This window comes from Rhamphochromis sp. 'chilingali', assembly GCF_963969265.1.
Source record: "Rhamphochromis sp. 'chilingali' genome assembly, chromosome: 5".
Taxonomy (NCBI): Eukaryota; Metazoa; Chordata; class Actinopteri; order Cichliformes; family Cichlidae; genus Rhamphochromis; species Rhamphochromis sp. 'chilingali'.
In genome coordinates, this window is record NC_137932.1 from 7,653,621 (window position 1) to 7,676,393 (window position 22,773).

At 40.6% G+C, this 22,773-nt stretch overlaps 2 protein-coding genes across 3 annotated transcripts; one reads left to right on the forward strand and one right to left on the reverse strand.

Annotated features, from left to right (window-relative positions):
- The first annotated feature begins 84 nt into the window (after positions 1 to 84).
- Positions 85 to 12,602, forward strand: fez2b (fasciculation and elongation protein zeta 2b). Of its 2 annotated transcripts, XM_080882019.1 has the most exons (10): positions 85 to 485; positions 4,008 to 4,116; positions 4,319 to 4,435; positions 5,410 to 5,551; positions 7,369 to 7,496; positions 7,915 to 8,064; positions 8,282 to 8,362; positions 8,840 to 8,915; positions 9,209 to 9,274; positions 9,936 to 12,602. In XM_080882019.1, exons 1-10 carry the CDS (start codon positions 181 to 183, stop codon positions 9,950 to 9,952), a joined length of 1,191 nt encoding a protein of 396 aa, XP_080738145.1. In that variant the 5' UTR covers positions 85 to 180; the 3' UTR covers positions 9,953 to 12,602. The 2 variants fall into 2 exon arrangements, with proteins under 2 accessions (XP_080738145.1, XP_080738146.1); XM_080882020.1 differs by lacking the exon at positions 8,282 to 8,362.
- Positions 12,603 to 14,979: 2,377 nt separating this feature from the next.
- On the reverse strand, positions 14,980 to 18,230 carry LOC308397732 (usherin). Its single transcript, XM_080883807.1, has 6 exons — positions 17,955 to 18,230; positions 17,147 to 17,310; positions 16,862 to 16,966; positions 15,618 to 15,689; positions 15,359 to 15,532; positions 14,980 to 15,099 (listed from the first exon to the last, which is right to left on the reverse strand). Exons 2-6 carry the CDS (start codon positions 17,201 to 17,203, stop codon positions 15,010 to 15,012), a joined length of 498 nt encoding a protein of 165 aa, XP_080739933.1. The 5' UTR covers positions 17,204 to 17,310; positions 17,955 to 18,230; the 3' UTR covers positions 14,980 to 15,009.
- Positions 18,231 to 22,773: the final 4,543 nt, after the last annotated feature.

Genomic DNA, 22,773 nt, shown 5'->3' on the forward strand with positions numbered 1-22,773 from the left:
CACCTGCCGTGTTTGTTTTGCTCCATGGAAAAGGGGAGGGACGTCGCCGCGACGTCACGCGGCTCGGTCCGCCCACCCCGCTTCTCCTCTGTGTCTCCTTCTCGCAGTCTGGTCGAGAGTCTAAGCCGAAAGCAGAGAGAACATCGACGGTTCTAACTGAACCGAGAATCCACGGCAGTCATGGCGGCGCCGTTAGCCCACTTTGATGAGGACTGGCAGGACTTTAACGAATTCAAGCCGTCCTCGGACGTGGTCGACCCACTAGACAAGCTGAACTCAAACGTGGGTGATTCGTCGGGCCTAGACGATTTCTCGGATCTGGACAACAGTTTCTCTGGGGAGATCTGCAGCTTCAAGTCGATGGAGGACCTTGTCCACGACTTCGACGAGAAGCTCACAGTGTGTTTCCGAAACTACAACACTACGACGGAAAACATAGCTCCCATTAAACCTATCACCGAGGATAATTACTTGAAAGACGACGAGTGAGTGTGATTTTTTTTTTTTTTTTTTTATCGCCAGTTTTCTTAACGCTAACTTTTAATCTCCCGGCTAGCTAACCACTTTAGCCTCTCCAGGCTAACCTTACATTGGCACTATGGGAATCTTAGCTAGCTTCAATCAGTGCTATGCAATATTTAGCCAGAATACACTTACGATAACACATAACTGAACGTGTTAAACCCATTATCTGTCACAGCTTGACTCGTTAAGTTGGTCTTTAAGAAGGAATAGCATTTTACAAGCAACAAATACAAAAAAATTTTGCTATCTAAAGAAGGAATCAAGAGCTATTTATGTGTGGAGGACGTGTTGATGCCACGTTAACAGTGCTGGTTTTCATGCTGGACTGCTTGATGTTGGCCATAAAACTAGTGATCCTTAAATTGTACATTTGGGAATAACTGAATAGTTGTTGACCCCTGTGCAAATACTCTGTCTCCTCCTGTTTTCAAATTGCCTTTCTCACACGACACAAAAGAGTTTCTGCTTTTGGCTTTCATGATGTTTCCTCTTTCTGGATACAGAGACAAGTATTCATAGATTTTATTGCTACCCTGATGTCAGCCTCCTTCACTTATGGTGGCTTATCAGTATTTATTTATTATATATTATCTGCTGTGCCACATGCACCTTGCACTAGATTAATGTTTAAAAACAGTGGGATGGGCAACAAAAAGAAGAAAATCCACAAAATGTCATGGTAAATGAAATAACTGGGTATGAAATAAGAATTTATCAAAACCTTCTATTGACTTCAACATCTGGTCTCACCGTGGACTACATAGCCAGGTGTGAAATTGCCTTAAGCCTGCATTCTTTCTAATGGGAGCAGACAGAAAGACAGGAAAAACCATCCCACTTCTAACTGCAGTACTTTTTGTACCTGAGTAAATATTTCCCTCATTTGCTGGATAGATACCTTCTTGTATTGTCTTGTATAGTGGTCATTTTTATAATTGTATGGTTCTGTTTAGGCTGAAATAGCTTATGCATAAGCCACATGATTCTGGAGCATCTGTCTTGTGTTTGACGATTGCTGTTTGGGTGTGCTTAATATCCCTAGATTGTCACTGATGGTTCCAAAATTCTAAACTTTAAAGGAGGATTCAAAATGGGTGTCCAGGAACCCAAGTGGGTGATGTCAAGGTCACTCGGTGGTTTTTATCAGTAAAATGTTTTCTATTTATTTATTTATTATAAATTCCACATGGAGGTACTTAGTTTATGTTGTATCTCACAGGCACACACACATTTACATGAAAACCTTCTATTAATTCAAAGCGGCAAGTCACATCAGCCCTGCAGCCAGTGTAGTTGTCACTTTAACTACTAAGCTGTCTTGACTGCATGAGTCACTCTCCTCCTCCCTTTTGTAACTAATATTTCAACACTGTGGCACTGTAAGATGCAAGCACACGATGCGGGGAAGCTTTCCTACTGCTGACATGAACAGAACAGAGGTTAGCCATGGATTTCTGCTTTTATAGAGGGATTATAGCGGAACACAGGATAAATTGATAACACACAAACATAAGTGTACTTATCATGTCTTTTTTTAGACACACAAAATAGTAGCACACAGTTAAGGCTGTAAAGGTTGCCGTACCCTTGTGATCAACTTGTCCAAAAGTTACTTGGAGTGAGACGTACCCACTAAGAAGTTTTAAAATTGGATTTGCAGGTTGTACAGGTCCCCCTCCTTATAATTAGAGGCATCAGAGTTTGCTTTTTCTCAGGAAACAGTGGTGGATGTGTGACCCATTCAGAACAACTTTCCTAAGATTCAAAAGCCTCCATAAACCTTTTCTAACAGTTTTTGACACAGACAGAGGGTCCAGAGGATTGTGCGTAGACTTATACAAAACTCTGCTTGAGCACCCAGTTTTGATTTTTATCCTTTTCTTTCTTTTTTTCCACTTCAGTGCAACACACAGACAGTTATGCACATCAGAGAGCTTGTCACAGCAAAAAGAAGTAGCAGTCTGTCTCACTTAATGATCAGTGGAATCCTGTGGGGAAGCTGGCATGACAGCGGAAAGAAAACATTTATGGTTGTTGTAGGTAAAGAAACAGGAAGCGGGGAACGTAATAATTGGACAGCAGCCTAGTCAAGCCTAAAGAGCAGTGCCAGACTCGGTGAGAGTCTTTTCTGGATGACTGCACTTTTGCGGGACGTGCCTAGACGCTTAACGAGTTCTCTGGCAAAACCATGCCTGAGACGAACTGCGGATAACAAATGTGTGTGTGCTTGAAACAAAGTGGGTAAAAAAAATTATATATATTTGTACCCCTGCAAGCATATACGTATTCTTAAAGTAATCCGGACAAATTTCCTCAGCACTGAGGTAAAAACAAACCGATCGAAAATTTCAATTGAAATAACAACCAGGCTTGTTTTTAAAATGCAAATGCACTCGGTGAAACTGAAGCTAATGGTGCGTTTTGGCACACGCTCACGTGGCAGAGACGGCGTCAGTGCTCAAGGCACAAAAAATAGTTCCTTGCCAGCCTTTGCCCTATTTAGAACAACCCAACAGCCCCACGCTTCCCAAGCTGTGCATGAGCACTTCAGGGAGAAATGTGCATGTTATATAAACATTTGCCTGTGTGTGTCTGTGTGTTTGTGTTTCCGAGGATGAGCAAGAGGCTATGACAATGCAGAGCCATTGTGACACATGGGTTCACAGCATCCATCCTCTCTGTGCTCGCACATGCAGAGCCAAAAGAGGAGGGGAAAAAATGAACCTCATGCATGCACACTTGAGTTGAGTTTAAACCCTGAGCTGATTTGATTTTCTGTCCTAGAGTTTAAAAAAAAACACGCAAAAGTACCCCATGGGGGACTAGATGAAAGTAGTTTCCCGCAGTAATTATATAATTGAACCTAACCTTTATCCATTTCACAAGAATCCTCCGAGCCTGCTGAGAGTCTGTTAACAAATATGTTTTTATGCATGATGCTGGATTTGTGTTTAACAGTAACTTGTCGTGTTGAACAGACTCCGTGCCACCATCTGTTCGTCTCTGCTAAGTTGTCTGCCAAACTCGAATGCTGCACAATATTGTAAACATTCAACAGACTGTTGGTGTCACTGTAAGGGCCCCCCCCCCCCCAAATCACCCAGTGTTAGTCACACACTCAGAAAGAGCTCTAATAGTAAAAATTCTGAAAATAATTGGAGAACCAATAGTTTAACCACTGGTTCGTCACATTTCAGCAGACCCTGGGCAAATGACGTGTTTGTTAGAGCTGTCGCATTTATCAGCGGCTTCGGTGTGATTCAGCAGCAAGAACATGTTGAAGTGGTGAGGGGGTGGTCAGAGAACAGGACACAAAAAGTGCCAAGTAATCATGTGTCATACTAAAAAGAGAAGGACGCTATCTGTCCTGTGTACAGATAAAACTACTTTTCACCCGTCCTTCTCTGTTTTGCTCACTACTTCTCTTTATTTCTCATAATACCCAATCCTAACTGCGTCACGGATGCTTGTCTTTGCTCCAGGGTGTGGAACGCTCTGACGGATAACTACGGCAATGTGATGCCGGTGGACTGGAAGACATCGCACACTCGCTCCTTACACCTGCCTTCCCTCAACCTCACCGAACACGAGGTACCGCAGAGGCAAACACGGTCCAATGTCATGTCCGATGTTTATAACACACAGTAGATATACATTTCTAAAAGTGAAGTGCACAGATCGGTAATCAGTTTGAACCCTCTGCCTTCAATCTACTTAACCACCTGTTTGTTGTCTCATCCAAGTTTCCTATCTGTCTCTCAATCTCTGCCCTCGCTTCTTTCCCCTGGGACAGAAGTTGGATAACCAATCTTTAGATCTGTCTGACGATGAGGAGCTGAGGGAGCAGATGGACATGCACTCAATCATCGTCTCGTGCATCAACGACGAGCCGCTTTTCACAGCTGAGCAGGTAAAACATTCACACCTGAGCACAGCAGTGTTGTGCTTTTGGCAGATGTTAAAGAAACTTTGATGTGGATAATTGTGCCTCAGTAGAATTGACATATTTTGCATCTTATGAAGAGCAGAAAACACAGTCTATCTATCCAGCTTACAAAGATGCACTGAAATCCTCAACGCAGTCACATTTGGCTAAAGATGTGTTTCCAATAGATTCACTTAGCAATCATGGCTTTGGGACAATAATGTTCAAAAGACATGCTATCCTGTAGCTCAGGGTTTTTTTCGCATCCATCATGCAGGTACAATGGAGTGATAGACTTTATATTTTGCTCTCAAAAAGATGAATAAACAGCTTATTTGTGTACTAAGATGTCTTAACTCACAGAAATGTAACACCATTTCAAAGTGAAAGCATTGCCCTATGATTTTGATTTTGTTTGTTTTTCTTAGAGATGCACCAAATTCATATGAATAAGGAGGAGCACTTTTATTTCGCTGCAGAGATTTGGATATTGGCACCATAACATGGATGTCAAAGCAGCATTATTTTTACGTGACAGAGTAGGAAAAACGTTTTCGTCACTACAATAAAAAATCATCATGTCAATATAGATCAGAACAGTTGTTCCAATCGTTTTGGTCATGTAAACACACACTGGGTTCTGCTGCTTTTTCTTGAAATCACTCACCTTATCCCCATGATTGGGGACCGTAGGACTCTGATTTCAGCCTATGTTTACGTGAACTAGCAATAATGTTTTCTGTGAGGGAATGTATGAAGCCTTTAGCATGGTGCTAGTTGTAATAGGAGGTGAGGATAAATGTTTTTTCATTTTCAAAATGAATTATTTTTTAACACAATTTAGTGGACTACATGCTTAATTTAGACATTTTGTTTCTACCCCCATACCAATACCAGCGTTGGTATCGATACTATTGATATTTGGATTGATCCGCCCACCTCTGTTGTTTTTTGTACAGGTGATTGAGGAGATAGAGGAGATGATGCAGGAGTCTCCAGACCCAGAGGACGATGAGAGTCCTTCACAGTCCGATTTGTCCATGCTCTCTCAAGACCTCAATGCTCTAAAACGCTCCGGGTCCAACACCAGCTACGAGGACCGTGAGTATCACCGTGTACCACTAAATTGCAGCAACATAAAGCTTTAAAGGCAAAACGCTTTGATGGTGGCGTGCTCGTTCCTCATGTCTGCGCTGTCCAGTGCGTGAAGAAATGGTCAGGCACATGCACTCGTCTGATAACATTCTTACATAACGCGTAACAAATGCGGACAAACAGCAAGTGTGTTGCCCCAAAATGTTATATAATTACAAGCGTATATCTGCCTAATGCTCAACTGGGGTGGAATATGCATTTGTACACAGAAAGCCTTAAGGCCATTTTGTTTCAGGTATTTGCATCTGTTAACTGCAGATTCTAGTGGGTTTGGGTTTTTTCAAACACTGGAAACAAGGACTGTGAGTGTCACAATGTTTGTCTGCAGTATTTAAACATTTACTCTTATTTGAAGGAATAAAAATAAGTAAAGCTACACAACATGTTGCCAAAATACCTTCTTTCTTCATTTCTCGCATTAAATTTGTTTAAGACGTAAAAGGTTTTGTGTAGGTTGTATATTTGTCTGACTTAAAAACATTCAAGTGTAAATTCTGTGGGGGGTTTTTTTTCCCCCAACAAACACTGTATAGACTTAAAACATGGCAATCCATAATCTATAATTTATTGTTACCCTCTGGAACTATGTGGAGGTGTATTATTTCATGGCCTTCAGGATCTTTTTTGCTGAAACCTTCGGGCAGTGGGCGTGTAGCCCCCAGCCAGTATCAGCATGAGGGCTGCGTAGGCAGGAGTCTATTAAAAAAAGAAATGTTGCGACCAGGTTACATCACTGTCTCATCCTCTGCTCTCTGTCTGTGTCGTGGAAATGAAAGCACCTCTATCGGTGCTTTCATTTGTGCTGACTTCCCCCATATTGGATCTCCTTCTTGGATCTCAACTTTTCCCAGCGAGACCTAGAAAGACATTCAAGAAAGAGACACGAAAACAGAGGATGCAAAGCTTCTTAATGAGAAGTAATCGATTCCACAACATCTGTGATAACTGGCGTCATTCTGTGCTACTTTTAGAAGTGCTGTATGTGTACGTCAGACCATCGGCACGTCCAGAAGCATCCTCGCTTCTCATCTTCTTAAGTCTGGATCTTAGTGGGTTGTAAGATGTCTTTTTTTTCAGTGAAAGACTGGGAGTCATTTCCATGTCATAAGAGAGAAAAAAAAAGACACAAGGAAGCTTAAGTTAGCAACGCTACCCTCAAATTCAATTCAGTTAAGTTTTAGCACCAAATCACAACAATGGTTGCCTCAAGGTGCCTTTAAATTGTAACATTAACAACCCACAATAATAGAGAGACCTCCAACAATCAGATGACCCCCCTATGAGCAATCAATTGGTAACAGTGGGAAGGAAAGCTCCCATTAAACAAGGAAGAAACCTTGTTTAAAGAGGCCACACCTCCATATTTGTATGGAGGCATGGCCGTGTTTTTGTTTTTATTTTGTTTTTTTGTGCGTTGAAACCTAACCTTTACCGAAACAATAGAAAAATAACAACATCTTCTCTGATTGACATTTGTTTTCACTAAAGCCGCGCTGTCTCTCTTTCTCTCAGCATTCGTGCTCTAGCTTGCTCAAACACTGCTGCATAATACACCTTTAAATGAATAATGCCTCTTTGTCTCCTTTTAAACTGGTACAGCAGATGCTTGTAACCTGGTTATTACACATGTGAATCTTGTAATAGCACTGAAGTAACTGATACAATGTAAGGATTTTGTAAACTGCTGTTCGTTGTGAACACCCGTCAACCCACGTACACCATCTTCACTCTCCTCCTTCCTCGTATGTTCACACGGTCCTCAGGGCTGCGTCAGATGTCCGTGTCGGAGCTGACTGAGACTCTGGAGGAAGTGGAGGCGGCCATTCGTCGCTACAGTGAGGAGCTGATCCAGGCTCTGGCTCTGCGAGATGAATTGGACTATGAAAAGGAGGTACTTTGATTTATTTAATTATTTTTTTAAATCCACAGCAAGGCAATGACGTTCAGGCAATGACAAATGGCGGCAAAAAAAATAATAGCCTGTCAGAAAAGCTCTGTAGTACTTTGAGGTAAATAAGCCTAATGTGAAAGGACAGTTAATCGATAACCTATTTGTTTTATAGCAGCAGCTCTCACAGTTTTCTACAAGCCTATGAACTGCTGGCAGCTTTATTTTTAGCCTGACTTGTCATTGTCACGATTCTGTCACACCGTTCTGTTTGTTTGTTTGTTTTTTTCTTTGAAGCATCCAAAAATAGATTTCTGGCATATTAATAATTATTTTAATGAGAATAGCAAAGGGTAGTGTGGTCACAATTAAACAGTTGTTTTTTTTTTAATTTTGTTTTGGTCTTTTTGCATGTATCCAGGTGAAGAACAGCTTCATCTCACTGCTCATTGAAGTGCAGAACAGACAGAAGGAGCACCGCGAGCTGCTGCGAAAGAAGAAGAAAATCCGGCACACGACTACGACGGGGCCCAACGGGCAGAGGACGGCCAGCACGCACATACCCGGCACGGTGAGTCACGTGGTCACGCTTGTGGAAGAAGACATGCATGACTTTGATGAAAGTGTTTAAATTATGAGGAGAGATGCATAACCTGATAAACGGTCTGCATGTGTGAGAATCTTTCATCACAGCACCAAAGGTTCTGCCAGGCGCTCTCCTTCTCTTCGCACTGAAACCAAATCCTTCTCATCTCTCGCTTCTTCTATCTTCCTCTCGCTTCTTGTAGCTCCTCACTGTGGAGGGACTCTCCAATATCATTCAAAATGGCCTCCGTCAAACTTTTGGCAACACAGGAGGGGACAAACAGGTGCCCCTGCTCTTTCCTCTTTCCACTTCCACTGCAGATAAAATTCTCTGCTTCTTCTGTTTGTTTGTTTTTTGTCCTGCCGCCATATTTGCTTCCTTTTGTGCAGCTGCAAACACATGCTTGCCATCGTTTTAATCTGTCTTCTTCTTATTTATTTATTTTTTAATTATTCTTTTTTTCCTTCACTTTAGTCATTCTTATCTTTGTGTTTTGTCAAATGTTTTTCTTTTTTCCAGCATGTACGTCTCATTCATCTGATATTTTTATTTTATTTTTTTTACCCTCGCTTCAGTAAACATTTTCTCTGAGCGGCTGCTGAAAGGTTGCAACCAGCAGCCAAATATTTACCACATGTTCATGTGATCTGCATGGCGCTCACAGATATCATATTTTTATTTTTTTTATTTTGGCGTGAAGCATGACGGTAGCTTTTTGTAGCTGTGTCATTGTATTTGACATAATTGACTTTCTTTGCAGTACCTGACCACAGTGATCCCTTATGAGAAGAAAGCAGGCCCCCCGTCTGTAGAAGATCTCCAGATCCTCACAAAGAGTGAGTCGAAAGTCTTATCAGAGAAACGCAAATGTGTTGCATCATCATTTGGAGGGTGTTTGGATTCATATATGAAGTAAACAACAATTTACATTCGATGATTACAATTCAAACCTGTGTGAATTTTATCAGTTGGACAAACTTCTTTTCATCTGCACCAACCCAGATAAAATGACATTCAGTAAAATAATATTGTGTTACCAGGCTAACCCGGTGTTGCTGTTTGATTGGGGCTAACCTGTCAGTTTGTGTGGTTGTTTTCTAAATGTAAAAAGCTGCTGTCTTCATTCTAGTCCTCCATGCCATGAGGGATGACAGTGAGAAAGTACCTGCCCTCCTAACAGACTATATTCTCAAAGGTAAGCACTAAGACTTTATATCAAGTCTATAATTTGACTAAAACGGAGAAAAAAACAGTCCAAATTTTATATCTCTCTCACAATCAGGTGACTTTATTCAGACACCCACACTCTGTTTTGTAATAAAAGGGGGGAAACGCAGAGTTCCCTTCTTTGTTTTTAGGGAAGCTGAGAGTGCAGAAACGTAGGCCACTGTACAAAGGTTAATTAAAGGAGAAGAGAAATCGTTTCCTTGCCACCCTTCAGTGTTGACCTGTACTTCCTTTGTCTTTCACCTGTGCCGCGTTGTCCTTTGGGGGTAGCTCTGGTATGAGAGCAGTGGAAACTGAGGTTTGAGAGGTGACCACAGATCCAATTCTCTCTCTGTGCGCATTGGTGACCTTAGCTATGCCCAGAAGCAGCAGCCGTCCCCTCACTCCCTCCTCGCTACTGTGGTGCTTGTTTGCTGCTCTACACTTCCTCTTAAAACACAAAAGCACACCCATATTTTGCCTTTACTGCGAGCTTGTAGTGGTACCTACCTGTTCATGTGTGCTTCTCACCTGTAATTACCATTTCCTCTTCACTCACTGGGTCCGTGCTGTAGTTGCTTTTGCCTAATGTGCAGCTCTCCTTTGTGCAAATAAAGTAAAGGGCATTTCTGCTCTTGTTCTCTCCACAGTCCTCTGTCCCACGTAAAGTCAAAGGCGACACTCCTGTTTCCAGAACCATCCACTGGACCATCAGAAGAGGGTTCTGGTAATCCAGGAAAAACCCACAAAGTGGCCCCCAGTTTCCACATCATAGACTTTCTTTCCTTGTGGTACTTTTTTTTTTTAAAACTCTGTTGATCCTAGGATTTTAACTCTCCTTGACTCGTATATTCCAATGTAACTTTTAACTTTTTAATGCTTGAGTACTACATCTCTATGTATGTTCTGACTGCATGATAACTTGTCTATAGATGCCAGTAATCAGTATTAGTCTGAACACTTCACTTCCTGGTTTGTGCAGGGCTTTTTTTTTTTTTTTTGAATTGTGAACAGTCAGGAAAATAACAAAAGTTCAACCTGCGTGCAACGTCATCAAGCTTGTGTGAGGTGAAATTTGCATCTGTGTAGTTCATGCCTGACAGGAAAAACGAATCCGGGCAGAATCTGTGAATCTCAAAGTGCCGGGCAAGTCGTGTTATGAAGTCTTGTTTTGTTATTTCCTCGGTAGGAATCCATTGCATTAATGGCATTTGTTGATGGTTGCACATCATGACAGCGTCTTAAGGTTGAAAACTGCTTGGTGAGGATCAAGGAACAAACCCTTTAATTTAAAAATGCAAAACTGTAGGTAGTGATGTTGTTGCATGTTGCTTTAGGGTTTGCACTCGTTAGTAGCTGTTAGCTGAATGTTAAGATGAAATATTTTGTATATGATGAAAGAAATTGCACAGTTTGGGGAACTCTTTTTTTTTTAAATAGGGAAAAAAAGTGGAAAGACTTAAAGTCGTAGCTGGATGAACAAATATGTAAAGCATATTTTTGGATAAGGGGGTGTTTTTAGTGAGATAAGGGACTTTGTAAACATTTTGTAAATCTAGTCTGTTGACCTCTGAGCCCTCAAGTAGTAACCTCCCCATTCCCACCAATGTCATCACTTCCCCACGAGGTGTCATTTCACGAGTCTGCAGATACCTCATGTGGTAAAGTTCAGCATTAGTGGCAACCAGTCTGTCTGATTGTATGTTAGCTTGGTGTTGTAGCTCAAATGAAGTCAGATTTAGTAAATAGTTAAGCATCTGTTATTAGTTGTGGCATTTTTAAACCAGTCTCTTACATCTTTAGCAGTTAAATTTTAGTGGTAGCACTTTACTCCGTCAGTGATCTGATCGTGTGCTGTCGTAGCACAGAGTACGTCTCAGTAGATTAGTGTGTGGTGAAGCAAAACTGCTGTGTAATGTCTTCGGCGGCTCTGGCGAACCTTTAACATGATGTCACCAAGGTTATTTCATCCCAGGCTTGAGAAAACCTTCAGGATCTGCACTAGTCTGGGCTTTCTTCCAAGTCTTTCTGGAAGTGCAATACTTACTGGCAGGAGTTGCCCCTCTAAAACCAACCGCGTCTTCAGCAAGTTGGCACGCTAACGTTCGAAACACCAGCCGCTACAGGTGCACCACACACTGTCAGATCAGGTCTAGCCTAGCTCTCAGGTACGATCATCAGTGTTAGTAGTTTAAATCATCCTCAGAAAGTTGCTGACATTCCTGAGTCGTCTTTTAGCAGCTAAACTTGGAGCTTGCTGCACTTCTATCTTAGAAATGTTCTCATGCATAGCAGCCACTCGGCTGAACTCGCTCAGAATCATGTAGTATGCTCTGCAGTCATAGCAGCAGCTGTAGCGCAGGTAACATCTGTAGAGGCTGCAGTAGCATCTGCTTGTTGTAGGGGTCTTCTTATAATAGCATAGCTGTGGTTAACACATCTGTCTTTTACTGGGTAATAATCGAACGCCTCGCTCTCGGAAAGGGGAGTGATGAAGATGATGAATGTCGGGGACCGCACAAACGGTTGCTTAAATGAATAGGGGGTCATTTATTTTGTAAAGGAAGTCAAAAGCTTGTAGTGCTGTGTTAAGACTATTTATATGTAACCTGTTTCTACTTTTGCCAGCTAAGAAAACATTCGCAACCAAGCATGTGCTGCATGCACTTTAGTGTTGCAAACACATTTCTTATGGTTAATGATTTGTCTGTTTAGGAGCATATGGATATTAGATTAAAGGGACAAGCAGAGTTTTTTTTTTTTTATATAGTTTTAACTCGTGGTAAGTAATCAGATGTCCTAAAATCAGAGGCAGCGAAATACTTAAATCATATCTTGAAAGGTGTCTATTGATTTGTCATAATCTAGTTAGGAAAGTGCTTGAATTAAACTAGCTTTTAATGCCATCTGTGTAAATAAAACACTGATTTATAATGACATGGCAGTCAGCACAGAGGTCACTGAAAGATCTCGTCTCAGGCCAGAGCCTCTCATCCGGCCTGCTCAGCAGACATATCAGTTCAACTACCAATTGAAAGATTTATATTTATATATGTACAACAAGCAATGAAATAAGAGGCTGCCTTTGTAAATGCCTGAAAATCTTTGTACAGTTAACAAATAACTCATTTTTTTAATGCAATATAATTCCCAAGTTTGGGGTTTAATGTTTACTGTCTCATGTGGTACTGCAATATATTAATTTATTATGTAAATGTTTGTTTTGTAACCATATTATTGACTGTAATAGTACAAGTGTTTTGTGCCCTCATTGCATTGCAACCCATTTCAAAATAAAAACTAGAGTTACCTCCTCATGCTTGTTTTCCCTGTTAATTTGCAGGTTAGGTCTGTGCATGTCCAACCTTGACCTTTCAGATATGAAGTGTAATTTCCTAATCTTTGCACAAATGTCTAACAGAGTAAAAAGTCCCATCCTAATTATTTTAGTGCATATTAAGTCACTGCTGTGTCAAAACTGTGTATTTGAATATCAAGGAAGACCATTTTTGTCAAGTTTGAAAAACTTTCCAATATGATGTAGAAATTATTCACATGACTGTTTGCTTGATGTTGAGCAACTCGGGAAGTGTGGCTGAGGAAGCCTGATCTGGGAATCATGCTTTGGATTTCATGGAAAATATGAAATTCACCTGAAATGAATGACTCATATTTACCAGTTTAATGTTATCACTGTGAAAACATAGATGGGAAAGTCATAAAACTAAGACAGTCTAGCGTTTTCCTCCATCACGACCCTCTAATGCATGCAAACGTGCAAGCAGCTCTTTCCAGGGCGACCGGAGCTTTCTCCCAAATGGTGAAAAATGACTGAATAGAGGCTGTTCATTCAGCTTTTTTTTTTTTTTTTTTTTTAAAACAACTTTTTAACAAACAAGTCAATTATATTTTACAGACCTGTTTCAGTTTAATAGCTGAACATTGTGGATTCATGAAACACCTCCAAACACATTTCTGTACGTTTACTTTTTTTTTTTTTCCAAGAAAACAAACTTGTCATTTAAATTTCCAAAACAAATACCTTTACAGACCTAAATATGCAAGATGCAAAATGGACTTCCTGCAGACTTCACCAAGCTGTTGCACTTTGCTGACTCAAAGGAAAGACGTCCTCAACGAGAGAGCCGTTAGAATTATACAGTCCAACATAGATTTTGGCAAAAGACCTTGGTTGTTCCCAAATCTGGAGGAAGTAAAAACTTAATGGGAAGATTTAAAAAAGAATACCATGGGTCTACATAAGATGTCAAAGTATGAGGATGAAATATAGAAAACAGGAGTTTATGCATGTGAAAGAATTGCAAGAAATAGTCTAGCACTAAAACATAACAACGGTCGCCTCAAGGTGCTTTTATTGGAATGTAAAGACGCTACAATCAAATGACACCCAATGAGCAAGCACTTGGCGACAGTGGGAAGGAAAAAGCACACAAAACACAACGGAAATAGGGGGGGGAGAAAGAAAAGAAAACAGAAATAGGAGGGGGGGGAAAACAGATTTCCAAAAGCACAAGGGAAGTGTTTCTGGGGAGACAATAACCCGACGGACCAGTTGCAGGAACCAAAATATGCAATAAGAATCGCGCTGGGAGACACTTAAAAGAAGTAGAGGATCTATCGGTTTTGTGAAGAAAGAAAAGAGAGGTCAGAGTGTTAGCCTAACTATTAGCCTAAAAAAACGTCATCAGTATTATATGAATCATGATAAAACACACCTACAATGTTTTGGGTTCCTGCAACTGGTCCGTCGTTTTATAGCCTCCCCAGAAACACTTCCCTTGTGCTTTTGGAAATCTGTTTTTTCCTATTTCTGTTTTCGTTTTTCCTATTTCCATTGTGCTTTGTGTGCTTTTGCAGCGTTTTTCTTATTGCTGGTGTTCCAGTCCGTTTGGCCTCTCAGGGCCACATTAAAAAAAAACTCCCTTTTAACAGAAAGAAATCTCCCACAGAACCAGCCAGGGGCAGCCATCAGCCATGACCAGTTTGGAGGTCAGGGGAGGGAGGCACAACAAAAGACTCGCCCTGGGAGAGAGCCAGAGATTAATAATAACTAAGAATTAATGAACCTAGGAAGGAAAAACCTTCTTATAGTGTAATGCTTCTCTTAATGATTCCAGATATTTTTTCCTTTACTTCATCTTTGGAAGTGTTAAAGTTAATTAAAAAAAAACTGAGATATGTTTATGATATATAAATATGGGAAAAACTGACATAAAAAGTTGAATGAACATGCCAAGGTTTAAATAAGAGATTTTTTTAACAGAGCATCCAAATACAGCATGACTTCAAAGGGTTTACAGCGGAAAATGGCAGGAAAGCTTAACAAACGTACGTGTCTGTATCTTTGATTTTTTCTCTCTTTAATTCTGTGTGTCCAGTGGTGATGTCAGACGTGTCCTAGTTTTCCTTCCACACAAGCAGCTGCTTCCACCTTCCACTCTGTAATGTTTGAATGTCAGAACAGTTCCCTTCTCCTTCCTTCACAGAGTTATTCCTCTGTTCTTGTCACGAATCCCATTGGGCTCCTCTTACTCCCCCCCCCCCCCCCCCCCCCCCCCCCCTTTACTGCAGTGGTGGCTCATCTTGAGAGAACTGTTAGCCAGCTGCTATGACGCTTTAGCTGAACATGAAAAAGGGTGGATTTAAGCATTTTAAGAGTCTTGTTCAGGCCTTGTTCAGGCCTTGTTCAGCCCTGCCGCCAGGTCACAGGTTAGTGTCGGTGAACATGGTGTGCTCCTTCCTCACTGTGCTGAAACCTTTGATTGTATCAACAAATTCTTCATCATCCATAAACTGTAGAAGAAGAATGGAGATTATTAAAGGAAATAGTCATATTTCCAGTGATATGTTTTTTTCTTATTAAGCAAGTCTGTCTCTCCTGTGAGTGTTTAAATACCTACAGTTCTGTGGACAAATGTAAAGAATGTGCAGAGTGAGAAGGTCATAGGTTAGCAGTATATAGCATACTACATTCCTCTGCTGTGACTGTAGCAAAAGGCCTTTAGTGCTTCCAGTTTAAACAGGCACAGCATACGTTTTTGGGATCTCTCACCATCCCACTGTCATGGCCTGAAATGTTGGGATCCCACACGTCATCGTCTCCAGTGAGTGACTTCCCATCCATCACCTGGCTGACGCTGCGCCTCAGGGAGTTCACACTGAGGATGCCCAACTCACCCTGTGGAGGATCCTCATCTCCAGGCTCACATTTAGCTTCCAGCACTTCCTGGTAAGACAGAAAAAGTTCTAAGTATCACTTGCATATAGAATAAAAATGTATTCGTATATGTAGATTAGACATTTGCTTTTACCTCCATCTTCATGGTGAAGGCCTTGAGCGTTACACTGTTAGAGAAGCCTGTTGTGTCAGGCACAGTATCAAACTGGGGGAAATGAATGAGAGAATTTTTCAGTTGAGAGTAATGTAATAAATGTATTTTATGGGCTACAAATACTAGCAATCCTTTCTTATTTGCTAAATAGTCTCCTTCTTAATACATTGTAACTTATAACACAGTAACCTCTTTAATAAATTGGTAATAATAAAGTTAAGCAGAGAAACTACTAAGAATAAATACTAAGGAAACACTCAAATGTTACCCATCAACTAAATTTGAGTGGTGTATGCTGGTAATAACTCAGACAGCATGGCATACGTCCTTGGAAAATATAGTAGTATTGATTGCCCATCAGTTCTATTCAAAGTTTATGCTGGCAACAGCCCACATTTTATTATCTAAGAAATGTATATAAATCCACATCTGTATTTAAATATAATATTCACTTTTCATCACACTTAAAATGATCTTATACCGTATGTATGTTTTTACATACATATGTATGTTTTTACATACATATGTATGGTTTTAAGGGTTTTTATCATTTTTATCATTAATTTTTTTATCGTTTTTATCGTTAACTCAGTTTCCCTGGGTCTTTTCCCATGTGTTATCATTAAATCTTCCTTTTTTTTTTTGGTACTGGTAGTGGTTTTATTTTGTTGTATTTATCCGCGACACCTTAAAGGCCGGAAAATATTGTCGGACATAAACTGGTTCATGGCCCAAAAAGGCTGGGCACCGCTGGTATAGAGAATAAACAATGTAATATACTATAGTATAACATAGCATACTATAGTACAAAACGTATGGTATAGTGTAATATAGTATAGAAACTAAACAATATAGAATAGAATAGAATAGAATAGAATAGAATAGAATTCAACTTTATTGTCATTGCACATGCACAGGTACAGGGCAACGAAATGCATATCATATACTATAGCATAAAATATATAGTATATCACACTATAGTGTAGTATAGTAGTTTATACAGTTGTACTGGCAAAAAGTCTAATCAGGAAAAGTCATGAGTGTCATTCATAATATAAATATTAGGTGCCTTGGTGACCCCTGGTGAATAAGTCAAACACAGCTAGCTAGCTGCAGTCAGTAACCAGTGGTTACTGAGACACGTACAGTTTCACTTACAAATTGTAAGTGAAATGTTGAATAAGCGATAAGACAAAAAGAAACTAGAGTAGATCTCCCCTCACCAACATAGAGTTGCTGGGTGGGTAGATAGCCATGGGACTCCTCTTCTGCATGGGCAGGGCCACCAATGGAGGTCTCTCTCTGCTGAATGGGGGTTTGTTCAGGGCCTAGGCCATGATGAAGAGCGGGAATGGAAAGTTTGGTTTAAGCTGCTTTCTAATGGTTGCAATGATTGCCCCAGTTGTCTATCGTGCAGTTTATGCACGTTTTTATTAATAATGGAAAGAGCAATTAGTAAAATCAGTCTGCCACCATTCACACACAGTAACACAGATGCTGTATCTTACCTTATGAAGCACAACAGCTAGCACGATGGCGAGCAGCAGTAGGGCAATGCCTGCCATCACTACAATGAACCACAGTTCCCGGACAACTTGCCTCTCCTCTTGGCCTCCCTCTGCCCTCTCACCTCCTCCTCCTCCTCCTACAAGAGGAGTGGGGCTTGGTGAATCTGGAATGATAAATCAGTAAATACCATAAAGGCACTATGTATTATGGTAATTTTGCACAAAGCTATTCTGTCTTCATTAGTCTTTATAGTCTCTTTTTTTATTTTGCAGATATCATCTGAATATACAAGCAAGAGTGATGATAAAATGAAAGATTCACAGATAAAGTAAAAGCGTAGTATGCACAGTTATGACTTGTAGGGTCATACAAGTCTATCATGTAGGGTTTAGATTGCATGTCACAAATCAACACTTAGAGAAAGAAAGATGATCAGATGCTTGCCGAGGAAGAGATAACACTGTAACTGGAGACACTCCGGCTTGCTTGGCCTAGTTTCTAACCTTCGGAGTAAGCAGCAAAGACCACACTTTCATTCCATTTATACTTTAACAGAGACCATGACTGGCAGTGGATATTGGTGGATTAAAGAGCATATACTGCAGGTAGGCCCCTGAAGGCAAAAAGATGCTGTATAACGAGCATAACATGTGCAATATTTCATGCAGTTTTCCAGCATGTTCCAACATTCAGTACCAGCCTATTTCTGCCCAAGATGTTGCAGACACTCACTGCAAACTGACAGCAGGTGAAAAATGATGAAGGGGTCGGTGGAAAAAGTTGCTGTGTGGGAGAAGTGGGACTCACCGGTGCTGATGTCCGTTGTTCGGCCTGTGGCGGGGGGTGCTGACAGCCCCTCGCTGTGTGACACATCGATCAGAAGGGCAAAGACCTGTCAGGCGTTTAGGATCACCACTGTCCACCCATCACTATTTTACATCTGATACTTTTATTTGCTGACTGGCTTCCTTCAGGACTCAACACTCAATTGAGTCCAGCCATGTCTTGTTACAAATTAATCCCAGACAGCAGGAGGAAGACAAAACGCCTAGTATCATAGCTCAAGAAGCCTTGAAAAAAGCTGCATTTGAGTCCTTCTCCACCTCCGATCAACCCCCCAGCGGTGCCATGGTAACAGCCAGGTGTCTGGTTTCAGCTCACCTGAAGAGGCATGTTAGCATATCACCTCTCTGATCCTCCAGTGTACTGCTAGTGTGAGTCATTTCTTATACAGCCTGTCTGTAAGTATGGACACTCATATCAACTGATGGCAGATGGAATAGTTATACAAGCTAAGCTAAGCTACACTAAAAGCTAATAGTTGCACTTTGAAAATATATCTTTGTAATAAGAAACAAACACCAGACAAGCTCCAACAGAAGAGCTAGTATTCAAATGTGGAGGATGAACACAATAAATATAGTGTAAGACACAAGAATGTCTATATTCCAAATATGTAATCTGCTCCAGTTGTTTGTCTTTCTGCATGTTTGTTAGCAGTTTGGCATCCACAGTTTTCAACCTATCAAGTTCAAATTTTGTGAGATGGTAGATACCAGCAACAGCTCCAACCAAATTACTTTAGGTGAAAGATCAACATCACATCCAAATTGGTGGGAAAATCAGTAAAAACTTTTTATTGCCTACCATTTTTTATGGATTTTCTTTAAATTTCAAAACAACATACTAGGTCATGGGGAACATGGGTGCCTAGGTTGGCTAAGCATTTAAGCGTGACCTTAGCGTCCTGTATATCATATGAAAGGCCACAGAGAGAGCTGTACAACACTTTTAATTTTCTCAATATGATGCACTAAGACATCACAATGACAATAAAAAACAGGCTGACATATTGATATTGCAATAAAAATATCAAAGTTTTACTGTAGGCCCTGCCCTTTGGGGGAGTTGTGCTCTTAAAAAATACCTTTTTATTTTATCTGTGCTTCAAAAAAGGAACCAGTATGAGTTTAACTTGGTTATTTGTGTGCATCAAGAGGAAACTGTACATAATATTTGCTCAGTTTATTTTCAAGTGAAATCGGTCATCTTACGTTTGGAGTTTCTCTTTAAATTTTGGGTGGAAAACTCACTTTTTCTTTATTGCTAAATAATAGTGACTAAAAAGAAACCCATCTAAAGATAAAGCTGTAATGTGGTAACTTCTGTTTTTATCGTATGCCCTTTACGCCACTAATTCTACTTTGATTACTCAAAAGGAAGCAGCTTTTGTCAGTGACTGATTTAAAGGATAACACACTGTCTGGCTCATAAGGGGCCTTTGGCCAGCATGAGTTTCAGTTACACTGTTTAACTGAATTTTATGCATCATCATGTTATTGCTGGCGCAGTTGAAAGACATGTACGTAAGGTTAACTGCTGATTTTAAATGGGCTGTAGGCATGAATGTGTTAGTCCTGCAACAGATTCGCGACCTGTCCAGCCCAACTGCATCCCTGGACCGGATATGTGGAAGAGTATGGGTGAATGGATATACTTATAACCATTTTGGGGGGGAAGCTAAAATATTTTTTTGTAAAGAAAAAACTTTGTAATATGAGCTCCAAATATTTCTGAGAATAACGTGAACTTACTGACCTGTGCAATATCCTGTATGACCACACGATGGCACTAGGCAGCTACTGCTGGCTTTGCCCTTTCCTGAGTGAACCTACCTCACACCCAGTCATAGTTTTTTATTGCACTGCAGTGAGATTTGGAACAGCTGCATATCCCGTCACATGTATGCTCATTATTTAAAAATAATAAAAATAATAATAATAATAATGATATTAAAGATCAACTAAACCCTTCGATTTGTGTGCTGGAGAAACTGGTGCACAAAGTCTTAAAGTGACCTTCAACTTTTCAGGTGTTCAGCCTGCTTTGGTGGAGGTGATGGGGTGATTGACAGTAAAGAGCTACAGCAATAACTTTACTAACAGTTTTCCAGAGGATTGCATGAAATCTTTTATTTTCTATTTTCTTCTTCCTCCTCTTAAATTCTACATGGAAAATGGTCCCCTGTTGTATCCTGGATGTATGCATTGATGCAGGTATCAGTGTCATCTGTTTTCCTACCTACTTGTTAAAGTCCTCAGAATGATCTGTACACAGTCTGCCACAACTACCATCTGCTTTCACTTCATCTACTAAAGAAGGGAAATTTCTCACCTGCTCACCTTTAACATGTCTAGATAGATGATGATTATGTGACAGCGCAGGAAGGAACTCGTCACCGTCCAGTGACCAATCAGTTAGATAAAATCAGTGCGTTAATAATCTTTTTCTTACACTAAGAGCATTTGAAGAAAAACTTGCCACCACTTTTCCCAGTGTGTATCAGGTGTATCATGAAATCTTTGTTTTACGTCAGTTTTACCATTTATCTAGGAAAAAGTTCCAACATCCATTAAAAAATACAGCTCTTTCAATGACCTTTGGATAATTCTGTCATTTTGTTACGAGGACACGGAAGCTCATTTTGTCTTTAGCGCGTTGTTAAGTATCAATAAAGTATTCTGATTCTGATTAAGAAAGTGTGATAATTACTCTCCAGGAATATTTTTCTTTCTTAAGGACAATAACGCCTTAAAAATGATGCCTCCCTGCGGCCATTACAGAGCAACTATTAAGAGAAGCCCTTGCAGGGTTAGTTGAGTGTAAGACATTGCCTGTAATCCAGCAATGAGGGACTTGGAATAATTACTCATTATTTACTGCTGTCTTTGTATCCGAAGCCATTGGGCCCCGGTCGTAGACACCGTAGCTCTGTATCAGAGGGACCCTCTGCATTAACTCGCAGCTCATTTGATTTATTTTTACAGCGGAGCTCTCTTTCGCCTAATACCCTAATCAGCATTCATACCTTGCTGTGATGATTCGGGACAATGCTTTTTTATTGAGGAAGTGATCTCACCCTTGAGTGCCAGAATCAGCCTTTTTTTACAGCCCATCTCCTTAGAGCCTCATCCATCACCAGCACGTCTTGGCGACACGGCCACTAGACACATACTAACTCATTTAAGAAGAGGGACATACAGGGATATATCACTCAAGATCACTAACTCACTTACTGACGGCTGATGGTGTGAAAAATCTCCAGCTTGTTGCAAATCCCTCTGTGCGCGCTGTGAGTTTTAACCCCAGATAAATGAGGAGATTATTTGGCTTCTGCTGACAGACAGGGAGGGGTAAAGGACAAATGGCTTCACTTGGATTCTGATTTGTCTTTCTCACAATTCATCCATCTTTATTCCTCAGGTTTAGCGTTGCCTCCTCCTCGCTCGTTTCCTCGTCGCCTCTCCTTCTTATCTTGTTACTGGAATTCTGATGTAATATTTGCACTCACTGGACACTTTGTTAGGTACAACTTCTTGGTATCTGGTTGGACTTTCTCACTTTCAGTTCCTCGAGGCACAGATTCATCAAGTTACTGGAAACCTGTCAGAGATTTTGGTCATTATTGACATGATAGCAACGCACAGCTGCTGCAGATTTGTCAGCAGCTCCATGATGTGAATTTACCTCTATACCACATCCCAAAGTTGCTCAACTGGATTGAGATTGGGTGACTAATCTTTGTGACATGACTTATCCTCCTGGAAGCAATTCAGTTCAACGAAACAGCACCAAACAACAACACTAAACAACTGTTGCATCAAGGTGCTTTATATTGTAAAGTAAAACCCCCACAATAGTACAGAGAAAACCAAGAAAACCCAAACAATCAGATGACCTTCTACGGGTGAGTGCTTTGGTGACAGTGAGAAGGAAAAACTCCCTTTTAAAAGGAAGAAACCTCAGGCAGAACCAAGCTCAGGGACGAGCGGGCAGCCATCTGTTGAGACTGGTTGGGGTGAGGGGAGACAGACAGAGACAAAGACATGCAAAACATTCATCTAAAGATGTGCACGCTGTGGTCATAAAGAATTGGACATGATCAAGAACAATACTCAGGTTAGATGTGGCATTTAAATGATTCTCAAAGGGCCCCAAAGTGTTCCAAGAAAATATTCCCCACACCATTACACCACCTGAAATTGTGATAAACAGTAGGATAGATCCATGGTGTCCTGTTGTTAACGCCAAATTCTCATTCAACGATCCAAATGTCACAACAGAAACTTAGATTCATCAGATCAGGCAAACATTTTCTGCTATTCTGTGAGCCAGTGTGACTTGGAGCACCTGTTGTAGGCTTCTGCCACTGTAGCCTATTTACTTCATGAATTGAGAGATGCTCTTCTGCCTACTTTGGTTGTAACAGCTGGTTATTTTAGTTACTGCTACCCTCCTATCAACTCAAAGGAGTCTGGATATTCTCCTCTCACCTCAATAAGACATTTTCTCACAGAGAACTGCCACTCACTGGACATTTTCTCAACCCAAATTCACTTAAATCACCTTTCTTCCACTTCCGGGTGCTGGTTTGAACTTCAGCAGATTGCCTTGCCCAAGTCTGCATGCCTAAATCCATTGACTTGACTAGATATTTGTGTTAACAGGCTGTAGAACATCTGTGTCTAAATAAGTGGCCAGTGAGTGTATATGAATTGTGCAGCTGTGGATTTGGCCATCACACACCTAATAGACATACTTTGCAAGGTGAATATAATAGACTACA

What these genes read in the sequence shown, in the direction of transcription:
- LOC308397732 (XM_080883807.1), bottom strand. Translation starts at nt 17,203, where the DNA reads ATGGCAGGCATTGCCCTACTGCTGCTCGCCATCGTGCTAGCTGTTGTG. An exon ending in TAGCTGTTGTGCTTCATAAG is followed by an intron (nt 16,967 to 17,146) that starts GTAAGATACAGC and finishes ATCATGGCCTAG; the next exon opens with GCCCTGAACAAACCCCCATT. An exon ending in CACCCAGCAACTCTATGTTG is followed by an intron (nt 15,690 to 16,861) that starts GTGAGGGGAGAT and finishes CATTTCCCCCAG; the next exon opens with TTTGATACTGTGCCTGACAC.
- fez2b (XM_080882019.1), top strand. Translation starts at nt 181, where the DNA reads ATGGCGGCGCCGTTAGCCCACTTTGATGAGGACTGGCAGGACTTTAAC. An exon ending in AATTACTTGAAAGACGACGA is followed by an intron (nt 486 to 4,007) that starts GTGAGTGTGATT and finishes TCTTTGCTCCAG; the next exon opens with GGTGTGGAACGCTCTGACGG. An exon ending in TCAACCTCACCGAACACGAG is followed by an intron (nt 4,117 to 4,318) that starts GTACCGCAGAGG and finishes CCCCTGGGACAG; the next exon opens with AAGTTGGATAACCAATCTTT.